The sequence below is a fragment of the Dasypus novemcinctus genome, chromosome 8 (assembly GCF_030445035.2).
Source record: "Dasypus novemcinctus isolate mDasNov1 chromosome 8, mDasNov1.1.hap2, whole genome shotgun sequence".
In the NCBI taxonomy this organism is placed as follows: Eukaryota; Metazoa; Chordata; class Mammalia; order Cingulata; family Dasypodidae; genus Dasypus; species Dasypus novemcinctus.
In genome coordinates, this window is record NC_080680.1 from 108276968 (window position 1) to 108300282 (window position 23315).

Genomic DNA, 23315 nt, shown 5'->3' on the forward strand with positions numbered 1-23315 from the left:
GCCATCTATTTATTAGTGGACACTAAATTACAACATATCTTTACTCTATGCCAAATTAAATTTTTGTAGGTATCATCCTCCTACTACCCTCTACTAAATTAAATTCTTGATTAAGTTATCATACTCCCACTCCTCTAGTAGAAGAGAGGCAATGTGAAGATTCATTAGCCCCTGATACAAGTAATCCTCCTTACCCATAGATGGGTATGGGGTAGGGAGGAGGTGTGCCTTTCCAGTTACATAAATAACATTCTCACAAAGAAGTTTTCCAGATTTGGGATAGTCAGTATGTAGGATTTATTCTGTGAATAAAAGAATGGCTTGAGGGAGTAGATGTGGCTCAAGCAGTTGAGCGTCTGCCTCCCACATGGGAAGTCCCAGGTTCAGTTCCCAGTGCCTCCTAGAAAACAACAACAAGAAAAAGCAAACAACAAGCTAACAAACAAAAAAGCCAACTCAAGGGAGCCAATGCGGCTCAGTGGTTGAGTGCTGGCCTCCCACACTCAACCACTGAGTGTGGTCCCAAAGTCAATCCCTAATCCCAGTACCTAAAAAAAAAGGATGGCTTGATATGAGTGAACCTATGACTATAATTCACTACCTTCAAAGAAATAAGGAGGAAAAAAGGAGAAAAATACTTTATGATCATCTTAAGATCATATGCCAGTTATCAAGATAAAATTAAATGCCAAAACTGAACATCTACCAGATCATTCTTTTTTAAACAGTTTTACTGAGATATATTCACATACCATACAATCTATCCAAAGCACACAATAGATGACTTTTGATTTAATCACAGTGTTATGCATTCACCACAACAAAAAATTTTAGAACAATTTCATTACTCTAAAAAGAAAAACTCCACACCCCTTAGCAGTTACCTCTCAATACTTCCCCAGTCCTACATAACCACTAATCTAATTCTATCTTTATTAATTGATTTATATTTACATTTTATATAAATGGAATCATACAATATGTAGTACTTTGGGTCTGGTTTCTTTCATTTAGCTCAGGGGTTCTTAACAAGGGGTGTGTGGGCTTGAATTGAAATTCAAATAAACATTTTTCTTGTGGGGACATGTTGGTGCAGGTGTGATTTATTTATTAAATAATGCACAGTATAGTGTGGACTTAGTAAGGGGTCTGTGGTTTTCACCTTAGCAGAGGGGTCCGTTGAACAAAAGAAGGTTAAGAACCCCTGATTTAGCATAATGTTCTGGGGTTTTGGGCATGATATTAACATCTTATAACATTAATATACATTTGTTCAGTTTCAAACAAAAACAGTCTTATATATGCAATATTACCCATATTCATATTTCACATGAGGGTTTACTATGCTATAGGTCCCATGTTACATTTTTTAGCTTTCCTTCTAGTAATATATATGACCTTAGACTTTCCCTTTCAACCACTGTCATATCTGTATAATAGGTTAGATAACTACAAACATTATGTTGTGCTTTCACTTTTTCTGTTCGTTTCTAAATATTAACAAGGAACCTTTTAACCAATTCTGCACAGGTTAACCCTCAGCTTTCCATTCTTTAACCTCATTCTATATTCTGGTGATCCATATTCCAGTTATTAACTCCACGTGTTTATACAACATATTTAGTCCATAATAGTACAATCATACAGTATTTGTCCTTTTGTGTCTGGCTTGCTTCACTCAACATAATGTTCTCCAGGATCATCCATGTTGTCATATGCTTCACGACTTCATTTCTTTCTGTTTTTCTTTTTGAGGAGCTAGGGGACTGGCCTTGAACCTGGGACCTTTTATGTGGGAAGCTGGTGCACAGCCACTAAGCCATATTGGTTCCCCTGAGTTGATTCTTTTTTTTTTTGTTTTGCTTGTTGTTTGTTTTTGAGTTTGTTTTTAGAAGGCACTGGAACAGAAACTGGGACCTCCCATGTGGGAGGCAGGCACTCAACTGCTTGAGCCACATCCTCTCCAGTACTTGTAGTTTTCTGACTTTTTAATAGTGGCCATTCTTTTTTTTTTTTAAAGATTTATTTTTATTTATTTAATTCCCCTCCCCTCCCCCCGTTGTCTGTTTTCTGTGTCTCTTTGCTGAGTGTTGTTTCTTTGTCTGCTTCTGTTGTCGTCAGCGGCACGGGAAGTGTGGGCGGCGCCATTCCTCGGCAGGCTGCTCCCTCCTTCGCGCTGGGCGGCTCTCCTTATGGGTGCACTCCTTGCGCGTGGGGCTCCCCTACGCGGGGGACACCCCTGTGTGGCATGGCACTCCTTGCGCGCATCAGCACTGCGCATGGGCCAGCTCCACACGGGTCAAGGAGGCCCGGGGCTTGAACCGCGGACCTCCCATGTGGTAGACCGACGCCCTAACCACTGGGCCAAAGTCCGTTTCCCAATAGTGGCCATTCTAATAGGTGTGAACTGATACTGCATAGCTTTGATTTGTATTTCCTTAATCACTAGTGATATTGAACATTTTTTCATGTGTTTTTTGCCATTTGTATTTCTACTCTGGATAAATGTCTATGCAAGTCTTTTGCCCATTTTTAGATGAGGTTGTTTGTCTTCTTATTGTTGAGTTGTAACATCTCTTTATATATCATGGATATTAAACCCACATTGGACATGTGATTTCAAATATTTTCTCCCATTGAGTCAGCTGCCTTTTCATCCTTTTGACTAAGTCCTGTGAGGTGCAATAGTGTTTAATTTTGAGAAGGAAGCCAGGACCATAAAACTACTGGAAGAAAACGTAGAGAAACATCTAAAAGACTTTGTTGTAGGTAGTGGTTTCTTGGACCTTATACCCAAAGCATGCACAACAAAAGAAAATAGATAAATGGGACTGCCTCAGAATTAGGGAAGTGGAAGTCACTCAAGTGATTAGATACCTCGCTCCTACATCAGAGATCCCAGGTTCAAAAGAAACAAGACAAACAGACACAGGGAGATTAAAAAAAAACAAGGCATAGGAAGAAATAAATCAATAAAATAAATCCTAAAAAAAAGAGAATATTTCAGTTTTGTACTTTTCTACTTATAATTTCTGAAACTTTATATTATTATTTTAATAAGTATGAATATGTTGAGCATTTACCATGTGTAATTTGAATTATGTACCCAGGGAAAGGACATGTTCTTTTTTTTAAAAGATTTATTTCTTTCTCTCCCCTTTCCCCGCCTCCCCCATTGTCTGCTCTCTGTGTTCATTCACTGTGTGTTCGTCTGTGTCTGCTTCTATTCTCATCAGGCAGGACTGGGGATCTGTGTCTCTTTTTTGTTGTGTCAACTCTCTGGGTGTGTGGCACCACTCCTGGGCAGGTTGCAATTTCACGCGGGGCAGCTCTCCTTTGTGCGGGGGCCACTCCTTGCACAGGGGGCACCCTTATGTGGGGGCATCCCCGTAGTCCTTGTGCACAGCAGCACTTCGTGTGGGCTGGCTCACCACATGAGCCAGGAGACCCTTGGCATCGAACCCTTGGACCTCTTATATGGTAGGTGGACACTCTATATGCTGAGCCACATCTGCTTCACAACGTGTTCTTAATCTTTATACCTGTGAATGTGAATTTATTGGAAAACAGGACATTTTGAAGATATTATTTAGTTAAGGTTTGGCCAACTAAATCAGGATGGGCCTTAATTTAGTATTACTAGAGTCTTTTATTTATTTATTTGTTTGTTTGTTTATTAAAGATTTATTTTATTTGTTTCTCCCCACCCCCTTGTTGTTTGCATTTGCTGTATCTGTTTGTTGTGTGCTGGTTTTCTTTTTAGGATGCACCAGGACCTGAACCTGGGACCTCTGATGTGTGTGTGTGTGTGTGTGGGGGGGGGCCTAATTGCTTGAGTCACTTCTGCTCCCTGCTTTGTTGTGTCTCTCATTATGTTTTCCTCATGTCTCTTGTTTCATCATCTTGTTGCATCAACTTGCTGTCTTGTGTGTCTTTTTTAGGAGGGAGAAGGAACTGAACCTGGGACCTTCCATGTGATAGGTGGGAGCTCAATTGCTTGAGTCATATTCACTTCCCTGGAGTCTTCTATAAGCAGAAGAAATTTGGAAGCAGTTAGTCAAAAAAGGTCGAAGGGAGAAGCCAGAAGCGCATGGAAACTAGAAGAGCAAACACAAGGAAAGAAAGATTGGCATGTTGATGGGAGGCAGAAATTCAAGCCAAGGAGTACCACCATATATCCATATAGTGCTATTCATTTGTGGCTTAGGCAGAGGAGTTCCTTTACCCAACTCAAAAAGTGTGCCTTTTTTTTTTTCTAATTCTCTGAAAACTAAACAAATTTACTGGATAGAATTCTCTTTCTCTCATTTTTAGTGGGAGGTCTCTGTTTGAAATTAAGTATGGTTCACTCTAGGATTAAAATATATTTAAGCATATCTGAAGGGTGGAAGATGTGAGATAACCTCTATTTTCAAGAGGTCTACCTCCAAGAGGGTCCAAAGAGTCTCTTAAGTAAGAACTCACTATCAAGGTAGAGAAGGGGTGCACCTGGTTAAGGACAAAAGGCTTAGCAGAGTAAAGATTCTTAACAGTATAGTGGCTATTGCTCAGATTGTTCTCTGGCCTAGCCACATGGACACATGCCTAAATCCTAAAGGAGGGTTTTCTGTGAATAAAAGTGAAAAGAACTGTTTTATTAAAAATTCTGGGACACTTCACACCCACTAGAATGGGTGTTATTTTTTTAAAATGTGAATTTTGCAAGGATGTGGAGAAATAGGAGACCTCATACATTGTTGGTGGGAAAGTAAAATGTGCAGCTGCTGTGGAACACTTTGGCAGTTCCTCAGAAAGTCAATATAGAATTAATACATGAACAGGCAATCCCACTTCCAGGTATATACCAAAAAGAACTGAAATTGATATTTGTACATCAATATTCATCGCAGCATTATTCACAACAGGTATAAGGTGGAAGCAACACAAGTGCCCATCGGTGGATGAATGGATAAAAAAATGTGGTATATATATATATATATACCATGGAATATTATTCAGCCATAAAAAGGAAAGAAGTTCTGATACATGCTATGACATGGATCAACCTTTAAGACATTATGTTGAGTGAAATAAGCCAGACACACAAGGACAAATGTATGATTTCATGCCTATGAAATAACTAGAACATGTGAAATCATAGAGACAGAAAGTAGATTATAGGCTCCCATGCATGTGGGTGAGAAATGAAGGTGAGGAATGGAGACCTAATGCTTAATGGGCAGTTTCTGTTTGTTGTGATGGAATAATTTTCGAGATGGATGGTGCTAATGGTAGCACTACATTATGAATGTAGATACCTCTGAATTGTATACTTGAAAGTGGTTAAAATGTGAAATTTTATGTTTTATTTATATGTTACAATTTTTAAAAATCCCCACAAAACCAAAACAACTCTGAGAGACATTGAACCTAGGAAACAGACACAATGAGCCACAAAGACAGAGCAAAGGGGTTCTCTATTCAGAAAAGTACTCCAGAAAATAATTGGGAGGGATTTTGAAGAAAGTTGCATAATTTAACTGATTATAACCTAGTGTTGCCACCAAGGTGATACAGCCTGAAAAACATGAAAGGAATATATTCCTTTATATTTTTCTTAAGCCACTGAGGATTTTTACTGAAATATTAAGGAAATACTCAGTCAGGGTCTTCTTTTCTTAGTCTTTTCATTCTGAAATTGTGTGTTTACCAGAAGCTATAAAAATAGTGTAGAGAAGTCCTGTGTACCCTTCACCCAGTTCTTCCAATGGTAATATCTTACCTAACCATAGTACACCATCAAAAACATGAAATTGACATGGATATAATCCACAAATACTATTCAGTTTTCTTCAGCCAGTTTTACATGCACTTGTATGTGTGTTTCTAAAGTTCTGTGCTATTGTACTGTGTGTAGATTCATTTAGCCACCCCCATAGTCAAGATGCAGAGGTGTGGCATCGCTGCAAATATTCCTTATGCTATCTCTTTATAGTCACACCCATTCCCATGCCCTCTTCCCCATCCTGTTCCTAATCCCTTGTAACCACTTACCTGTTCTCCATCTCTGTAATTTTGTCATTTTGAAAATGTTATATAAATGGAATCATACAGTATGTAACCTTCTGAGATTAGCTTTTTGAACTCGGCATGATTTCAGAGGTTTCTTTTTTAGAGAATGCATGCTAATGTTTATGATATTATATTTGTCATGGGATAAATTGATATTAAAATATTCACCTTTTCAGATTCACCTAATGGTTGGATTATTTCCGACCTATATTGGCATCTTTATTACTTCATATCTTAAGAAGTCTTAGTGATATGTAGAAATAGGGCAATGTTGGTTAAAATGTTAACTAGCCACTGCATACCAAAATGCCTTAAGGCAAGTTCAAAGGTTATATTTTGTCCAAACATTATAATAGTGGGGTATGTCTTATCAGATAAAGGTGTATCAGGTGAAATTTCTTAGAAAAAGTAGCAGATGCAGGACAATAAAATGTTAGAAAAATAAAAAACTGAATTGTGTGTAACTGTCCTCTTCTCAAACTATGGAGCAACTGGCAAACAGAGAAACTGTTCACCTCTTCACTATCAAGAAACCAGTATACAGTATATAAAGCTCTTATGCTAAACCAGGGTACCTAGGGGTATCTGCTCATTCCAAAAACTCAGAAGCTTCTGCTGCAATCGTAGAAGAATGTGGATCTTCCATGACATGTAGGCTTTTGCTCTGAGAAGAGCTAAATTCTATTCTATCTACTGCTTTTGAATTGGATAAACACAATTATTTTGGGGCCCAATCTGTGATTGAATTTTAGGACCAAGGGATAGGGGGAAAGGAAAGATTTCACATTTTCTTTTGTGAACTGTTTTCTTATATCTAGGCTTCTGTTATAAAGCTGAAGTTAATAATTTTCATGAAGAAAAGCTATACAGTTCTGTTAATTTTAGTAATGTGAGCTGTCTTTACATTGTAGTGTTCAGAGTTAATATGGATAGTGAGTTTTAGAATTCATTAAAAAAAATTGCAATAACATATATACAAATAAATATTTCCATCCTAACCACTTTCCAGAGTACAATTCAGAGGTATTAATTACATTCACAATGTTGTGCTACCATCACCACTATGCATTACCAAAACTTGTCCATTATGGCAAACAGAAACTCTGTGCCCAGTAAGCACTAACTTCTCCTTCTTCCCCACCCCTTTAGCCCCTGGTAACTTTTGTAATCTACTTTCCATCTCTATGTATTTGCAAATTCTAGGTATTTCATAGAAGGAAAATCATACATTGTTTGTCCTTTTCTCTGTGGCTTATTTCACTCAACACAGTGTCTTCAAGGTTCATCCATGTTTATTATGTACCAGGACTTCATTTCTTTTTATGGCTGAATATTCCCTGGTATGTATACAACCATACTTTGTTTATTTATTTGTTGATGGACTCTTGGGTTGCTTCCATCTTAGGGTTATTGTGAATAATGCTGCTATGAACAGTGGTGTACAAATATCTGTTGGAATTCCTGCTTTCAATTCTTTTGGGTATATACCCAGAATTTTTAAATTTTGAATTTGTTAACTATTTTAAGGCATTGATTGGACTTAGAGACTAAGACATAGGTTTTTTTTTTGTTTTGTTTTGTTTTTTTGAGAACGAGTGTAAATTGGTACAACCTTTTTGGAAGTCATTTTTGGCAATATTTATCAGTTTGAAATGCTTATACCCAGGAAGTGACTGTGGCTCAAGTGACAGAACATCCGCCTGCCATACAGGAGGTCCAAGGTTCAAACCCAGGGTCTCCTGACCCATGTGGTAAGCTGGCCCATGTGCAGCGCTGATGCATACAAGGAGTGCCCTGCCACGCAGGGGTGTCCCTGCAAGGGACACAAGGGATGCCACGCAAGGAGTGCACCCCAAAAGGAGAGCCATCCCATGTGGAAAAGCACAGCTTGCCTACGAGTGATACCACACACACAAAGAGCTGACGCAGCCAGATGATGCAACAAAAAGAGACAGATTCCAGGTGCCACTGACAAGAATGTGAGCAGACACAGAACACACAGTGAATGGACACAGAGAGCAGACAATGGGGAGGAAGGGGAGAGAAAGAAATAAAAAATAAATCTTTAAAAGAAAAAAATGCTTATACCCTTTGTTTCACAATTCCACTTCTAGGAATCTGATCCTCAGACATAGTTACATGTGTGCAAAGATGATCATACATGATGTTCTTTGCAACATTGTTAGTTATGTTAGATAGTTAGAAACAATGTAAATTTCTATTTTAGAAACAGTTAAATTATTGTACCAGAAATTATGAAATACTAAATAGTATTAAAAATGATTAAGTAAATGAAAAGTACTGAATGTGAAAATAATCTCCAGGATTTTTAAGTGGGAAAAAAGCAATTTAAACAACAAGGGGATGGGGAGAAATAAATAAAGTAAATCTTAAAAAAAAAAAGCAAATTAAAAAATGGTAAAGGTCTAGAAGGATACATGCAAAATTGCTAGTGACTATTATGGGCAGGGAATGGTCTGGGAAGAGAAAAATTATAATTTTTAGTATTTGGTATTGTTTGAATTTTTCAAATGAGTGTTACTGTGTAGCTAAAAAAATGAAGGAAATTTCATCAGTAGAATATATTTCAAAACAACAATAGTAAAATTGTTGGTATATTTAAATATCCATCTAGTAATACAAGAAGGCAATGTTTAAAACTACAAGTTAATATTTGGAGTTACCATGCAAAACAAAATATATTTAACCTTTTTGAAACAGGGAGTAATGTTGGATGTTTTAAAATGACCTCCCTGAATGAGCTAACCAAGCTATTTGAAAATAGTTTTCTGCCAAAAACAAAAGAAACTGATGGAGGAATCCATTCAACCATGAAGTCTGAAACCTAATTTTCTTGTGTATCCTCGCAGTAGCTGGTACACAGTAGACATTCAATAAATATTGACCTAATGATGGATGAATCCAGTTTAATTCTTTGTAACAGTACCCACTTATTTAGAAGCAGGAAAATAGTAAGGATAGATGATTGAGGTTATGTTACCTGCTTTTCAATTGAAAAGGCAGTGGGGAAACCTCGCTTTCTACTCAGGTTAAAAATTTGGTTGTGGACAGCGTTTAGTTACTCATTGTGATCTGTGGTCTCTTTTGGTGATCTATGAATTGAAAAATGATTCAATTTCAGAAATAGGATATTAAAGGGACAAAAGCAAGTGAGTTGTCACTAGTTACTGTATTTTGCTCTGACGAGAGGGAAGTGCTCCGATGGCAAAGGTTTCCTGGCTGTGAAATTGAGGACAAATCAGTCTATCCTTTCACCTGAAAAAATGGGGATAATCCATTTATCGTGGGTTTTCTTTAGAAAAATGAATTAGAAAACTTTTATAAAATGCTGGCAATACATTGGCCATTCCGTATTTGTGCAATGAATGTTTTATATAATTCTAGAGAGCCAGATCGAAAAGCACCTAGAGCTAAAATTAGCTTCAAATTCAAATGCATAATCATTCTCAAGTCCGGACGTCTCCTTCCTCTTTCACCTCTCCGACCACTCCTACGGGGATCGGTGCCGCTCCCAAGGGTCGACACGCAGCGCCGGGCGGGGGACCCGGCGGGCCCAGCACTCGCTGGGGTTCGCTCCTGCCAGGGCTGCAAGGCCGGGGCTCCGAAGACACCATCCAGCTCCCGGCAACCGTCATTCTCGCTCTCCCGAAGCAGTTCTGCCACTGTTGTGGGGTCTTCTCGGAACACTCCCACCCACTCTCAGGAATCCCGTCCCTAAGGATTTTCCCGCCGGCGGGGGGAGGGGCCGGAGGCAGGCCGCCAGGAGAGCGAAGCCGGAAGGCCCGCGCGAGGGCGGGCGAAGCTGCGGGGCCGGGAGCACAAGGCGCGCGCTCCCGCGAAAGCGGGAGGGAGGCTGGGGTCAATCTGGGGAGGGCGGGCGCGCACGCGCGTCGGGGCGGGGGTGGGGGGGCGGAGTCTCAGGGTGACGGCAGGAAGAGGGCGCCCTGGAGCCGAGCCGGAGGGCGGCCGAGGGCGGGGCCGAGGGCGGGGGCGAGCGTAGGGGCGGGCCCCGAGGGAGGGCGTCGACGCTGAGGGAGCGGGGCTAGGTGAGGCGGGGACGCGCTTCGGGGAGGGACAGGCGGGGGCGCGGCGGTGGCGGGAGCGTGCCCGGTCCCCGCCCCTGTTTCCCACTCTCTTTCCACCTCCGACCGGCCGGGGCTCGGGAGAGGCTCCACCAGCCCGTCCCCGGAGCCGCCCTGCTGCCGCTGCCTTCTCCTCCTTCCGCTTGCGGTGAGCCCGTCAGTCCCCGCACAGTGCGCTCCTCCATCTGGGCCATGGATGGGTAAGTGCTAGGCGGCGCGGCTGCCGTGCAGAGCTGCGCTTGCCCGGCTTCCTCTCGGAGGTTCGCGCCGAGGCCGGGGAGCCGGGCGGGGCGCCGGCGGCTCCTGGAGCGGCCCGGCCCGAGCCCGACGGCATGGCTTCCGGGCGCCTGCGAGGGGAGCTCCGGATCGCGGAAGGGGGATCGCCGCAGCCTGTTCTTCCCCACGCGGCGCCCCCTTATGTCCACCCTTCACACCCCACGCAAGGAAGCGTAGCAAAGTCCGGTTCCCCGCCTGGTGCCGCGGTCCGCCCTCGGCGCGGGGAGCCGGGAGAACCCGGCCACCCGACACTTCCTCTCAGAAAATGGTGCGCGGCGCTCGGGGAGGCGGAGGCGGCGCCGTCGCTCGGGAAGGGCGGGCGTCCTCCAGCTTGGGGAGTTGCTGTTTACCGGTGAGGTGGAGCGAGCGGTGGAGCCTTCCCTGGCGGGAAGGCGAGCGGCCGCGTCCGTACCCGTCTAGGCGGCGACCGGGTCCCCAGGCCAGGCCCCGCACGGGGTGTCGGGGCCGCCGGGAGGCGGGCCGAGGTCTCCCGACTTGTGGGGTAGGTTAGCAGTTTCTGTGTACCGGCAGTCTGGTGGTGACCAGGGGCGCTTCCCCTCTTCCTTCCTCCCTCAGCCTGCCCCCAAAAGAAACTTCCTGAATTCTCTGCCATGTATGCAAAATGTTGTTCAAGTGCAGTTTTCGAGGAGCTTTCAAACACCAACATTTAAAGGGGTCCGTGAGCAGAAAAACAAGACATTTAGAATGACTGATAAAAAAATATTTCTTTTTATCAATATCCGGTTGGGACTGACTAAAATTTGATTAAAATATGTGCACCAAGTTTTTCTTAAATCCCACAGCTCTATTAGAAATTAGTTAATTCTATTCGAGGTTTTGTTTGGCTGTTTTCTACTTTTGATGACAGGATTTCAGAGCTTTCGGTTGTAGAATATATGAGATTTGCTTGGACAGTAAAAGCTGTTTAGAGGTTGCCATGTATCATTGTTGTCATGCTGTTTATAGACATTGAAATCTTCCAGTAATTTTTGCTCCCATTAGGTTTCATTTATCTTAATTTTGCGATATTAAGTGTGTTTGATAAGTTGGATTAGCTCATTTGAAAACAGATTGCACAACTGCTACAGAGATCAGACAAAAATGCAATTTTAGATTTTATTTATTGTGATGCTGCTCTTTAAAGTAATTTCGCTGTTTTTATTTAATTGAAGCTTATCTTAGAGCATTGTTGAAAACTCATTTCAGATTATTGTGTTCAGTTACACATGTGTGCAAAATTTTACTATTTTAATTGCTTGTGTAATTATGACAATATTTCAGTTCAAGAAGGCTGTGAAATTAGTATTTCATTATGTGTGGTGAATTGTCAGATGGTTTGACTTGAGTTGTGGAAGCAGACTTGCTTTAAGTATTTGAAAATTTATAGTTATAGTAAAGAAGACTCTAGAGTTAATATGTCTTGGCTGCTAAAATTCTTGGGCAGACAACCTAAGTACAAACTTAATTTTTTTGATAGTGTTTAAGAAGGTAAACTTCCTCCCCCAGTTTGGGTTTTAAAGCTAAGAATGAGTTTATTGGTTTAAATATATGGCGCAAAAATACAGATTCTGAAAGTTAAGTTCATTTGGAAATTCGAGGAGGAGCATGATTTACCCCTTGTCAGGACCACTAACCATGGTATTACTCAATCTTATTTTTTATGCAAAAAGAACATCAGAGTTTTCACATTTAAGTTTTGACAGGTGAATTTTTTTAGTTTCAAAAGTCTTCAAGGAATGGGAACGAGTGTTGTTGGGGGGGGGAGAGGGGGGGGTGGGGGGGTGGGGTTGAATGGGACCTCACATATATATTTTTAATGTAATATTATTACAAAGTCAATAAAAAATAAAAAAATTAAAAAAAAAAAGTCTTCAAGGAAGAACAAAAAACCTGCATGATTATTGCTTAAAACAATTAAATTTCCATTTTTAACAATTCAGAGTCATTTATATGTTTACTTTTATATGATTTATCATTTATTAACAATATGTAAAATTTAGTTATAGCTTTTAGGAGGTATGGAGACAAACTCTTAATTGAAGGTACTTTATTATTTGGGTTAGAAAAGATGGATTTTTGTATAGGAAACCTTTAAATGGGAGTTTTTATTCTCTAGACTTGAACATGCGGTTTTGAATACAGTGAATTTTTGCCTTTGTGTTGCTAATGAAATTTCTCCATTTTCCCATAACCTGAGTCTTAAAAAAGGTCCTTTTTCCTTAATATAGTTAAAAAACAAACCACAAACCAACATATCTTTGTAGTTCTTTCTCAAATCCCAAGTGCAGTAACTGTATTGTGTGTGTGTATGTTCTTTTCCTCCTAAGAGATAATTTGTACTTAAACAGTTCTGACTTATTTTTTTAAAGTAAGTCTTTTCTTGAAAATTTTTGATGTCTGAAAGTTGATGTTTGTGTTTGTTTCAGTTCCGAGAGAGTTAGCTATATATTTTGGTGAGAAGTTTTGGATGGTAGGTGCACAAATTTGCAGGATGCCTTTTATTTCTGTGAAATCCAAGCCCTGGTTTTTGTTTGACTTAAAACTTTAAATAGGACAATCATACCAGTGATATTAAGAAAAGAAGTTCGGTGATTTTAAGTTTTGGTTTAGATTTATAAAATAGAGGTGAATGGATTAAACATAATCTCATTTTATTGAAGCAGAACTATGTGTCTAAATTTTCTAAATATTAAAAGAATTGGATTTATTACTTGTTACATTGCTACTGAGGTTTTACTTTTACATTCTGCAGTTGATAGACTGTCCCATCACTTTTCTTTGTATTAACATTTCACAACTCATCAACATTCTTTTTATTATTTATGTTATTATAATGCTTTTTCTTTTTTCTTTAGTCTAATTATCTCTGTCTTTTAAAAACTCGTTCTCTAACTTTGTTTTCCATTTTCTCTTTTTACTTTTTCCATACAGTGTTGTTACAGATCTTATAACAGTCGGTTTAAAGGTAGGAATCTTTTACTATCCTTTCATAAACATTTTTATATCTTAGTTTTGGCATCAACTTTTTCAATGGTAAAACCATCATCTGTTCATAAAATTATCTGTTTTACTGTGTGATAATAGTCTTTCATTTTTATTTTGCTCCAAAATAAGTAGACCTGTAGCTAATTTTGGATTTTATATATTTATAAAATATATACAGTATCATCTTGGATTATATACAAAATGTGAGCAGACGTTTAGCCCAAAGTTCCACTTGAACTATTAGGGTATTTTTTGTTTGTTTGTTTTTGTTTTATTTTATTTTAGCAGTGAAATTCCAGCTAGGCTCTGATTTGTTTTCTTACGTCCTTTCATGAATGTGCTTATGAGTAATAAAAACAGTAATATCAGCTAGAGTTTCTTCAGTTCCTACTATGTGCCAAGTGCTTCACATGTATTTTCACTAATCGTTAAAACGACACTGCAAGGTAGGTATTAATATTCCATTTTAAAGATGAAAATGTAGGTTCAGAATGTTTGTGTCCAAGGTATGGTAGATGAGAGTTGAGACCCATGTCTTTCAGATTCCAAAGCCTGAATGACCTTTTTTTTTTCATTATACCTAGCCGCCAGCAGTGAGGGTTTTCTCCAAAAGGAGCAGCTGGAGAGCTATACAATTCATATTTTACAATAATGGTATTTCAAAGTTATAAATCATTTCAGTTTTATCAGTCTTTGCACTTATTAGATTTAAAAATATTTATCAACGAAAAGAAATATAATTGGGTGTTTTAAGGTTTCCTTTAATAATTTGGTTGTTGAAATAGCTGAGTTGTGAAACTAGTTTTAGAGGTCACTTACCATTCATATTACTGTAGAAAGTAGAAAGATAAGTAATTCATCCTTATATGTGTTTTATTTTATCTTATTTTTATTTTATTGAGTTTAAAGCATTTATTGTATATTATATGTATTTTAAATATTGTAGACTTATGTGAAGTTGCTCCACAACTTTTCATTAACTACATCTCTGTTCATTGTTACTTCTTACTGGTAATTTCAACACTTTCATTTCATTTACACTATTGCACCGATGGTGGTGCTCATATTCTTAAAAACACTAAAAAAATAAGTATAAAAACAGACTGCATTTGAGAACAGCAGTAGGATTATCTAAGACTAACAATTAGGAACTACTGGTAATACTGTCTTTTGGAGTTGAGTAGAGTTAACTTGGTTTTGTAAACTTCAATCATATTTATGAGTTAAAAATAAATGAAGGAGGGAAGTGGGTGTAGCTCAGTGGTTTAGTGCCTGCTTCCCATGTACGGGTCCCTAATTCAATTCCTGGTATTGCCTAAAAAAAAAAAAAAAAAGAGGAATCTCTTTTGGGGCCTATCTTTTTTTTTTTTCGGTAGGTATTTAAATCAGTTTCTCACTTGGAATGATCCTCAGAGATTAGAAACTGCAGACTTTACCATATCTGGGGTCTCTTTTGGGCTTTGAGGTGGGTCCCAATTGCAGGATAGGGGTATTTAAAGTGAATGTTTTGGTCTTTCAGAAATTTCTGGTGAAAATGAATACATGGGAGATATTTAAAAAATTATTATTTTGGAATTGAGAAAAACCATGTTAAAGGACTGTCATGTCTGTTTTATTTGGGAAAAATACATTTTGGTGTTAAGCATAGGAATCATTTAAAGGCATGATTAGATTTCTGGCTACTTGTATTAGTGTAAGCATGTTAAAGATCAGATTCTATTCTGAAGAGAATATAAGTTGATTTTGATGAAGAGAAGATAGTTGATTCAGTAGGAAATATGTTTTTTTTATAGGCTTAAATACTGGTAATGTGCTGTAAAATTATTCATTATATGAAGAAATTTCTCATGAGATTGTGGTATGTCTTTCTTGGACCCCATCCAGAGGAGCTTAGTTACCAGGTAATAGAAAGGCCAGTAAGGCTCAGATTTAGTTTAAATTGTATGAAAGATGATAAATCAAAATTGGTGACTATAAATGAGTCCTTCAAGAATGTCAGTTTTTTTATCTTCCTGTTTCCTGCCTGAATATGATAACACAACAAAGGGTTTTAGCCAGTGGCAAGAGTAGATATCAGGTTATGCTTCATAAGTTGCTTAGATTCAGAAAAGTGACATCATGGATTTTAAAATTTTTTTATAATGATTGGTTTTAATTTTCTTTTTTTTTAAAGATTTATTTTTTCTCTCCCCTTCCCCTCCTGTTGTCCACTCTCTGTGTCTGTTCGCTGTGTGTTCTTCTGTGTCTGCTTGCATTCTTGTCAATGCGGCGCCAGGAAACTGTGTCACTTTTTGTTGTTGTGTCATCTTGCTGTGTTAGTGCTCCGTGTGTGTCCTGGGTGGGCTGTGCTTTCTTCACACTGGGCGGGTCTCCTTACAGGATGCACTCCTTGCGCGTGGGGCACCTCTACACGGGGGACACCCCTGTGTGGCAATGGCACTCCTTGTGTGTGGCAGCCAGCACTGCCTGTGGGCCAGCTCACCACACGGATCAGGAGGCCCTGGGTATCGAACCCTGGACCCTCCATATGGTAGGCAGATGCTCTATCAGTTGAGCCACAGCTGCTTCCCAGTTTTGTTTTTAAAGAATTGAAAATATTCTTAAATATCAGATACCATTATTTTAGAGAAAGAATACTGAGTTTTTCAGAGATAAAGTGATTCACTAGAATGTATCACGAGGGCAGAGATTTTTGATGCTTACTTCATCACTGTGTTTCCACTGACTGGCACTTAGTAGATGCTCATAAATACTTGATGAATGGATGTCAAATTGCCACATACTACTTATTTGAGAGATTTGAACTGGTTTATCTTATTTTGCTAATGTTTCTGTTTTTAGGTATATAGTAAGAGAAAGTTAGTTTTATTTTTAGAGTGGAATTTTCTTGAAAACAGATAAACATTGTCAGACAGTTTAGGGCCATACCATGTTTGAGACCTAAAAGTTGTATACTATGAGTTTTCTGTGCAGGTTATCATTTTTTGAGCATTGCCTAAATGAAGAAAATTAGCTTTTGGTACTTCTCATGAAATATTTGCTTTATTTCTTCATTTTGAAATGCTTTGAGAAACAATGAAAAGTAATTGCTGTTCTTTATTTTGAGTTCATTTAAAAGAAAACCAACTGAGAGATTATGAGTAATATTGGACATCTTTCAAGAATTTTATTATACTACATAAATCTAGACGTCAGCATCATGGGGTCTTTTGTATGTGTGTATCTAAGTGCATTTAAAATTTCCAGCTTATACTTAATGATCATTACTACCCCGTTTATTTTAAACTCAAATATTTCCTATATTCCTGGTTATTTTTTTCATAATACTGTGTTAGCTATTAAAAATGTTTTTTTTTTTTTAAGAAATTTTTACTGTGGTCGTATATACCCAACACAAAATTTTAACCATTTTTATGTGTACAAAAATGATTTTTAAAATAATGATCTGGTTATCTCCTTAATTGAAGTGATGAGAGATTATAGAAAACACACGTTTAGGAAGGACTGTAGTTGACTTTCAGTACTTACCATACTTGCCACTATATGGGAAAGAATAATACAGTATGTTTAAATTAATTTTGAAGATTCATTTTCTATTTGCTTGACCAGGGGTTATTAAACTACAGCCCCATGGGCCAAACCCAGCTTGCCACATGTTTTTTTAAAGTAGTTTTGTGGGAACACAACAATGCTCATTTGTTTACATTTAGGTGTTATCTGTTATTGCTATCACTGAGATGGCAGAGTTGCGTAGTTATAACTGAGAAGTGTTGACTGGTTACAGCAGAGATCATGTGACCTGCAAAACTCTAAACTATATACTCCTTAGCCACCCTAAAATATTTTCTCTTTAGTCCTTTATGGAAAGGCTGTGCTTGACAATAGAGAATGTAGTCCTTTTTCTTTTAAACTGAGGTATAATTTAGAGTGAAATCCACAGATCTTAGGGTACAAGTCAGAAAATTTTGTCAAATGTGTATACTGTATTTCCTGCACTCCAATTGATACTAAATCATTATTCCAGAAAGTTCCCTATTGCTACTTTCTGGACCCACACTAGACAGCTATTGTAATTTCTATTACCATAGATTAGTTTTGCCCGTTTTCAAACTATGTATAAATGGAATCATAGAGTATAAACTCTTTGGTGTCTAGCTTTCTAGCTTATTTTACTTAGCATACTGATATTGAAATTCATCTATGTTGTTGCACTTATCAGTAGTTCATTCTTTTTTTATTTCTGAGACAAGTCCACTGTGTGAATATACCACAGTGTTTTAAACTCCATTCTCATGTTGATGGTCATTTGGCTTCTTTCCAGTTTGGGGCTATTGTGAATTAAGCTACTATGAATATTTATTTACAAGTCTTTGGGTAATATGTATGCTTTCATTTATCTTGGATAAATACTTAGGAGTAGAATTGCTGGATGATAGAATACCTGTGTGTTTAACTTTATAAGAAATGATCAAACTGTGTTTCAAAGTATTTTACCTCTTTACATTCTTTCCAACTTCGTAGGAGAGCGTTGCTTCACATCCTTGGTAATGTGCTTAGGATTGTGAATCTTTATGTTTAGCCATTCTGGTTATACTAGTCGTATTTACTAATGCTGCTTCTGCACCATTTTTTCTTTCTGGTATTCCACTTAAATCTGAATTTCTTCTGTAGTTCTTAAATGGTTTGCTCATTTCACTTTTTTTTTCTCTTTGCATTTCAGTATGGGAACTTTATATTGAAATTCTTCAAACTCATTGATTCTTTCCTCAGCTGCGTCCAGTCTACTGATGAGCCTGTGTATCGTTCTTTATTTTTGTTATAGTATTTCTAGCATTTCCTTTTCATTCTTTATCTTAAAACTTCCATCTCTGTTTACATAACATTTACATTACCCATCCTTCTTTTATGTTGCCTACTTTTTTCCCATGAAACCTTGAACCTATTAACCATAGTTTTAATAGGAACTGAAGCAAAAGGCCTTTAGTTTGAGGTTTTATGTTAAAGTGGCTAGAAGTTAAGCTGTGTTTAATGTTTGATTAGCTGTAGGTGCCAGAGGCTTCAGATCCTCTAGTATCCTTGTTTTTGTCTCCTCAGAGTGTAAGCCTTACAGTTTTTTCACCCATAGTCCATGTTTGTTGTACCCTTTTGATGTGGTGGTAAAACTTTCGGGAGAGGACTCATTCTGTGTCTTACGATTAAATCTGTCTTTTAGTAGGCCTGGATCTCTGGGCTATACTCTTTATAAATGTTCCTTAGCTTCCCCTCCCCCCCATCTATCTTGAGTAATACGGGAAGACTGGGGTGTGGGGAGTGGGGTGGGGCACTGGAGTTGGGGAAAGAGTTTGGTTAGATTTTACCCTGCAGATTAGGCCTTTAATTATGGAGAACACTCCAGCATATTCCACATACTTTTCCTCTCTCCTTGCCAGTGAATAGTAATTTTTCTTGACTCCTTACCACAAGAGGGTAGTGGAGTTCTTGGAGGTAAAACCCCAGTAAATGTGTGTGTGGTCTCACTAAGACTTGTGGTTCCAGGGCTTTCTTATCCTCTTGCTAGTTCACATTTACCCCCTAGCAATTTGTCAAGTTTAACTTTTAAGTGTTCCCACCAGTTTATGGCTCTAATGGTGTTTCCTCCAGATAAGACATCTTGTCTCCAGGTTTTCAGGTGGCAGTTTCCCCTGTGACCTCAGTTCTTTGATGGGTTCAAGAATAGATATTGTATTTCAGTTTCTTCACCTATTTTCTTTGGAAAATGGATGTGTCAGTTTCAAAGCCCTTGTTGTAGCTACCAGAAGTCCTGCGCATTCTTTTCAATAGGATTTATGTCTTTATTATTGAGTTGTAAGGGTGCTTTCTGGATATAATTCTGGATATAATTTCATTGTCAAATATATGTATTCTGAGTATTTTCTCTCAATCTGTGGTTGTCCATTCATTAATAATGGTGTCTTAGTAAACAGAATAATCTAATTTTGATAAATTTCTTTTTTTTTTCTTTTAGTGGTTATGTTTTCTGTGGCTTGTCTAAGAAACTTTTACTTTTTCTGAAGGGTGTGACAATATTCTCCTATGTTTGCTTCAAGATACTTTGTAGTAATGGGAAGCAGACTTGGCCGAGTGGATAGGGCATCTGTCTACCACATGGGAGGTCCGCGGTTCAAACCCTGGGTTTCCTTGACCCGTGTGGAGCTGGCCCACGCACAGTGCTGATGCGTGCAAGGAGTGCCATGCCACACAGGGGTGTCCCTGGGTAGGGGAGCCCCACGTGCAAGGAGTGCGCCCCGTAAGGAGAGCCACCCAGCGTGAAAGAAAGTGCAGCCTGCCCAGGAATGGCGCTGTACACACGAAGAGCTGACACAGAAAGATGGCGCAACAAAAAGAAACAGATTTTCGTGCCGCTGACAACAACAGAAGCGGACAAAGACGACGCAGCAAATGGACACAGCGAACAGACAACTGGGGCGGCGTGGGGGGGGAGGGGAGAGAAATAAATCTTTAAAAAAAGATACTTTGTAGTTTTAGCAATTATGGTTAGATCTAAGATGAATCTCAATTTGTTTTGTGTATTGTCTGTGGTAGAAATGGAGATTCATTTGTTCCCATAGTTGTTCAGTTAGTCCTGCACCATTTGTTGTAATTTTTTCCCTTTCCATTATGACTTACAATGGCATCTTAATTTGAAGATCAGTTGACCATATGTGAATGGCTGTTTCTACCCATTCTGTTGTTCCCCATTGATCTGTTAATATTATACTGTAATGATAACATTAGATTTATAGTATACTTAAATAAGTTTTGGACTACCAACTTTATTCTTTTTCAAAATGGTTTTAGTGGGGATGTAGATGTAGCTCAGTGGTTGAGTGCCTGCTTCCCATGTACGAGGTCCTGGGTTCAATCTCCAGTACCTCTCAAAAACAACAAAAGCACCAAAAAATGGATTTAGTGATTCTAGGTCTTTTGACTTTCATTTAAACTTTTAGAATCCCCCTGCCCGTTTCTATCAAAAAAACATGCTGATATTTTTTACTGGGATTGCATAGAATCTGTAGATTTATTGTGGGAAAATTAACATTTTAACCATATTGAGTTTTATAATCTCTGAAATGGAATACCTCTTAACTTTTTTTGCTCTTCTTTATTTTCTTTCAGCCCAGTTTTGGATTTTTCAGTTTTGAGTTTTGCACGTTTTTTAAAAAGTATTTTCCATATTTCTTTCCTAATATAAACAGTATTTTGTCAATATATATACATACAGTTGTTTTTGCATATTGTATTTGTATCTTGTGGCATTGCTACATTAACATATTCTGTTAGCTGATGGGGGGGTGTATGTATATCCCTTAGGTTTTTTTTTTTAAAGATTTATTTTTATTTATTTTTCTTCCCTGCCCTCCCCCCCATTGTCTGTTCTCTTGTGTCCATTCGCTGTGTGTTCTTCTGTGTCTGCTTGTATTCTTGGTGGTACTGGGAATCTGTGTTGCTTTTTGTTGAGTCATCTTGCTACATCATCTCTCCATGTGTGTGACATCATTCCTGGGCGGGCTGCAGTTTTTTGTTGTGTGCAGGCAGCTCTCCTTGTGGGGTGCACTTCTTGAGTGTGGGGTTTCCCCATGGCACTTGTTGCATGCGGCAACACTGTGTGTGGGCCAGCTTACCACACAGGCCAGGAGGCCCTGGGTTTGAACCCTAGACCTCCTGTATGGTAGGTGGACACTCTTATCAGTTGAGCCACATCTGCTTCCCCCTTAGGATTTTTAATGAACATGATCATACACTCATGTCATCTGTGAATATAGTCTTATTTCTTTCCAATCTGGGTGACTTATTTCTTTTTCTTGCCTTATTACAATGTCTAGGACCTCCAGTACAATGTTAAAAAGAATTGGTGAGAGGGAAGGAACATCTTTTACCTTCATCCTGCTGTTAAGGGGAAAGCAGTCTTTTATCATTAAGGGTGACATTAACTATAGGTTTTCCTTGGATGTTCTTTTTTTTTTTTTTTTTTAGATTTATTTATTTATCCTCCTGCCCCTCATTGTTTTGTGGTTGCTGTGTGCTCTGTGTTCATTTGCTGTGTGCTCTTTGTGTTTCCTCATCTTCTCTTTAGGTACTAGGAACCGAACCTGGGACCTCCCTTGTGGAAAAGGCACTCAATCACCTGAGCCATCTCAGCTCCCTGGTTTATTGTGTTTCCCCATGTCTTTCCTTTTGGTATCTCTTTTCTTGCATCATCTTGTTGAGTCAGCTCCTTGTGTCTGCCCACCTTATCCAGGAGGCATCCAGGAACCGAACCTAGGACCTTCCATGTGGTAGGCAGAAGCCCAACTGCTTGAACCATATGCGCGTCCCCTTAAATGCCCTTTATCAGGTTGAAAAAGTTTCTTTCTGTTTCTGGTTTTTTGAAAATAATTTTTAAAAATGGGCATCAAATTTGTATCTTTCAAAGAACTTTTGCATTTCACCTAAGTTGTCGAATTTATATGTATAAAGTTGTTAATTTTTCTGTGTTATCCTTTTAATATTGAAAGGATTTGAGTTCCCTCTTTTCAGTTCTGATACTGGTAATTTGTGTGTTCTTTTTCTCCTGACCAGTCAAGCTAGACGCTTTGAATATTATTATTATTATTATTATTATTTTTTTAAAGATTTATTTATTTATTTTAATTTCCCCCCCTCCCCTGGTTGTCTGTTCTTGGTGTCTGTTTGCTGCGTCTTGTTTCTTTGTCCGCTTCTGTTGTCGTCAGCGGCACGGGAAGTGTGGGCGGCGCCATTCCTGGGCAGGCTGCACCTTCTTTTCACGCTGGGCGGCTCTCCTCACGGGCGCACTCCTTGCGCGTGGGGCTCCCCTACGCGGGGGACACCCTTGCGTGGCACGGCACTCCTTGCGCGCATCAGCACTGCGCATGGCCAGCTCCACACGGGTCAAGGAGGCCCGGGGTTTGAACCGCGGACCTCCCATATGGTAGACGGACGCCCTAACCACTGGGCCAAAGTCCGTTTCCCAACTTTGAATATTATTGATCTCTATGAAGAGCCGTTTCATTTATTGCCTGTGTTTATTGACTCTTTTCTATTTCATCAGTTTAACTCTTTATTATTTCCTTCCCTCCATTTACTTTGAGTTTAATTCTTTTTACTTGAATGTAATCATTTAATCCTATAAATTTCCCTCTACACACTGTTTTAGCTCTGAAACAAATATTTTTTTAAGATTTATTTTTTTCTACACTCCCCCAGTTGTCTGCTTTCTTTGTCCATTTGCTGTGTGTTCTGCTGTGTCTGCTTGAATTCTTGTCAGTGGCACCAGGAATCTGTGTCTCTTTTTTTTCTTGTCATCTCCCTGTGTCAGCTCTCTGTGTGTGTGGCGCCACTCCTGGGCAGGCTGCACTTTTTCGCATGGGGCGGCTCTCCTTCCGGGGCATACTCCTTGCACGTGGGGCTCCCCTGTGCATGGGACACCCCTGTGTGGCACAACACTCCTTGCATGCATCAGCACTGCACATGGGCCAGTTCACCACGTGGGTCAGGAAGCCTTGGGTTTGAACCCTGGACTCCCATGTGGTAGGCGGACGCTCTGTCAGTTGATCCAAGTTCACTTCCTGAATCACAAATTTTGATTTGTTTTCACTTTTATTCAGAGGAAATTAAACTCTAAGTAAATAGAGGGAACGAAATAATTAGTAACTGACATGAAATAAACAAATTCCTTGAAAGATGGAAACTATCAGATCACCAAAAGTGATATGAGTTGGAAGAGGTTCCCTCCTCTTAAAATTTTTAGAAGTATTTACATTGGTATTATCTAGTATAGTATTTCATCAGTGTAGCTCTTTGTGGGTGCAGTTTTCTTGTGGGGATAGTTTTAAATCATGAGTTCACTTTCTTTGATAGATA

At 39.0% G+C, this 23315-nt stretch overlaps 1 protein-coding gene across 11 annotated transcripts in view; it reads left to right on the forward strand.

The window, feature by feature from the left end:
- The first annotated feature begins 10072 nt into the window (after positions 1-10072).
- Positions 10073-23315, forward strand: part of PTBP3 (polypyrimidine tract binding protein 3) — a 130259-nt gene continuing 117016 nt past the window's right edge. For 2 of the 11 annotated variants that reach the window (XM_012527345.3, XM_058302537.2), the window contains exon 1: positions 10100-10354. Coding sequence is in view for 4 of the 11 variants with exons in the window: in XM_071217056.1 (XP_071073157.1) it covers positions 10696-10932 (237 nt within the window). In the remaining 7 variants the exon portion in view is untranslated. Of the gene's footprint in view, positions 10355-10680; positions 10933-13361; positions 13396-23315 lie in introns of those variants that run through there. The other 9 variants (XM_071217056.1, XM_071217057.1, XM_004463904.4 and 6 more) reach the window with 8 other exon arrangements.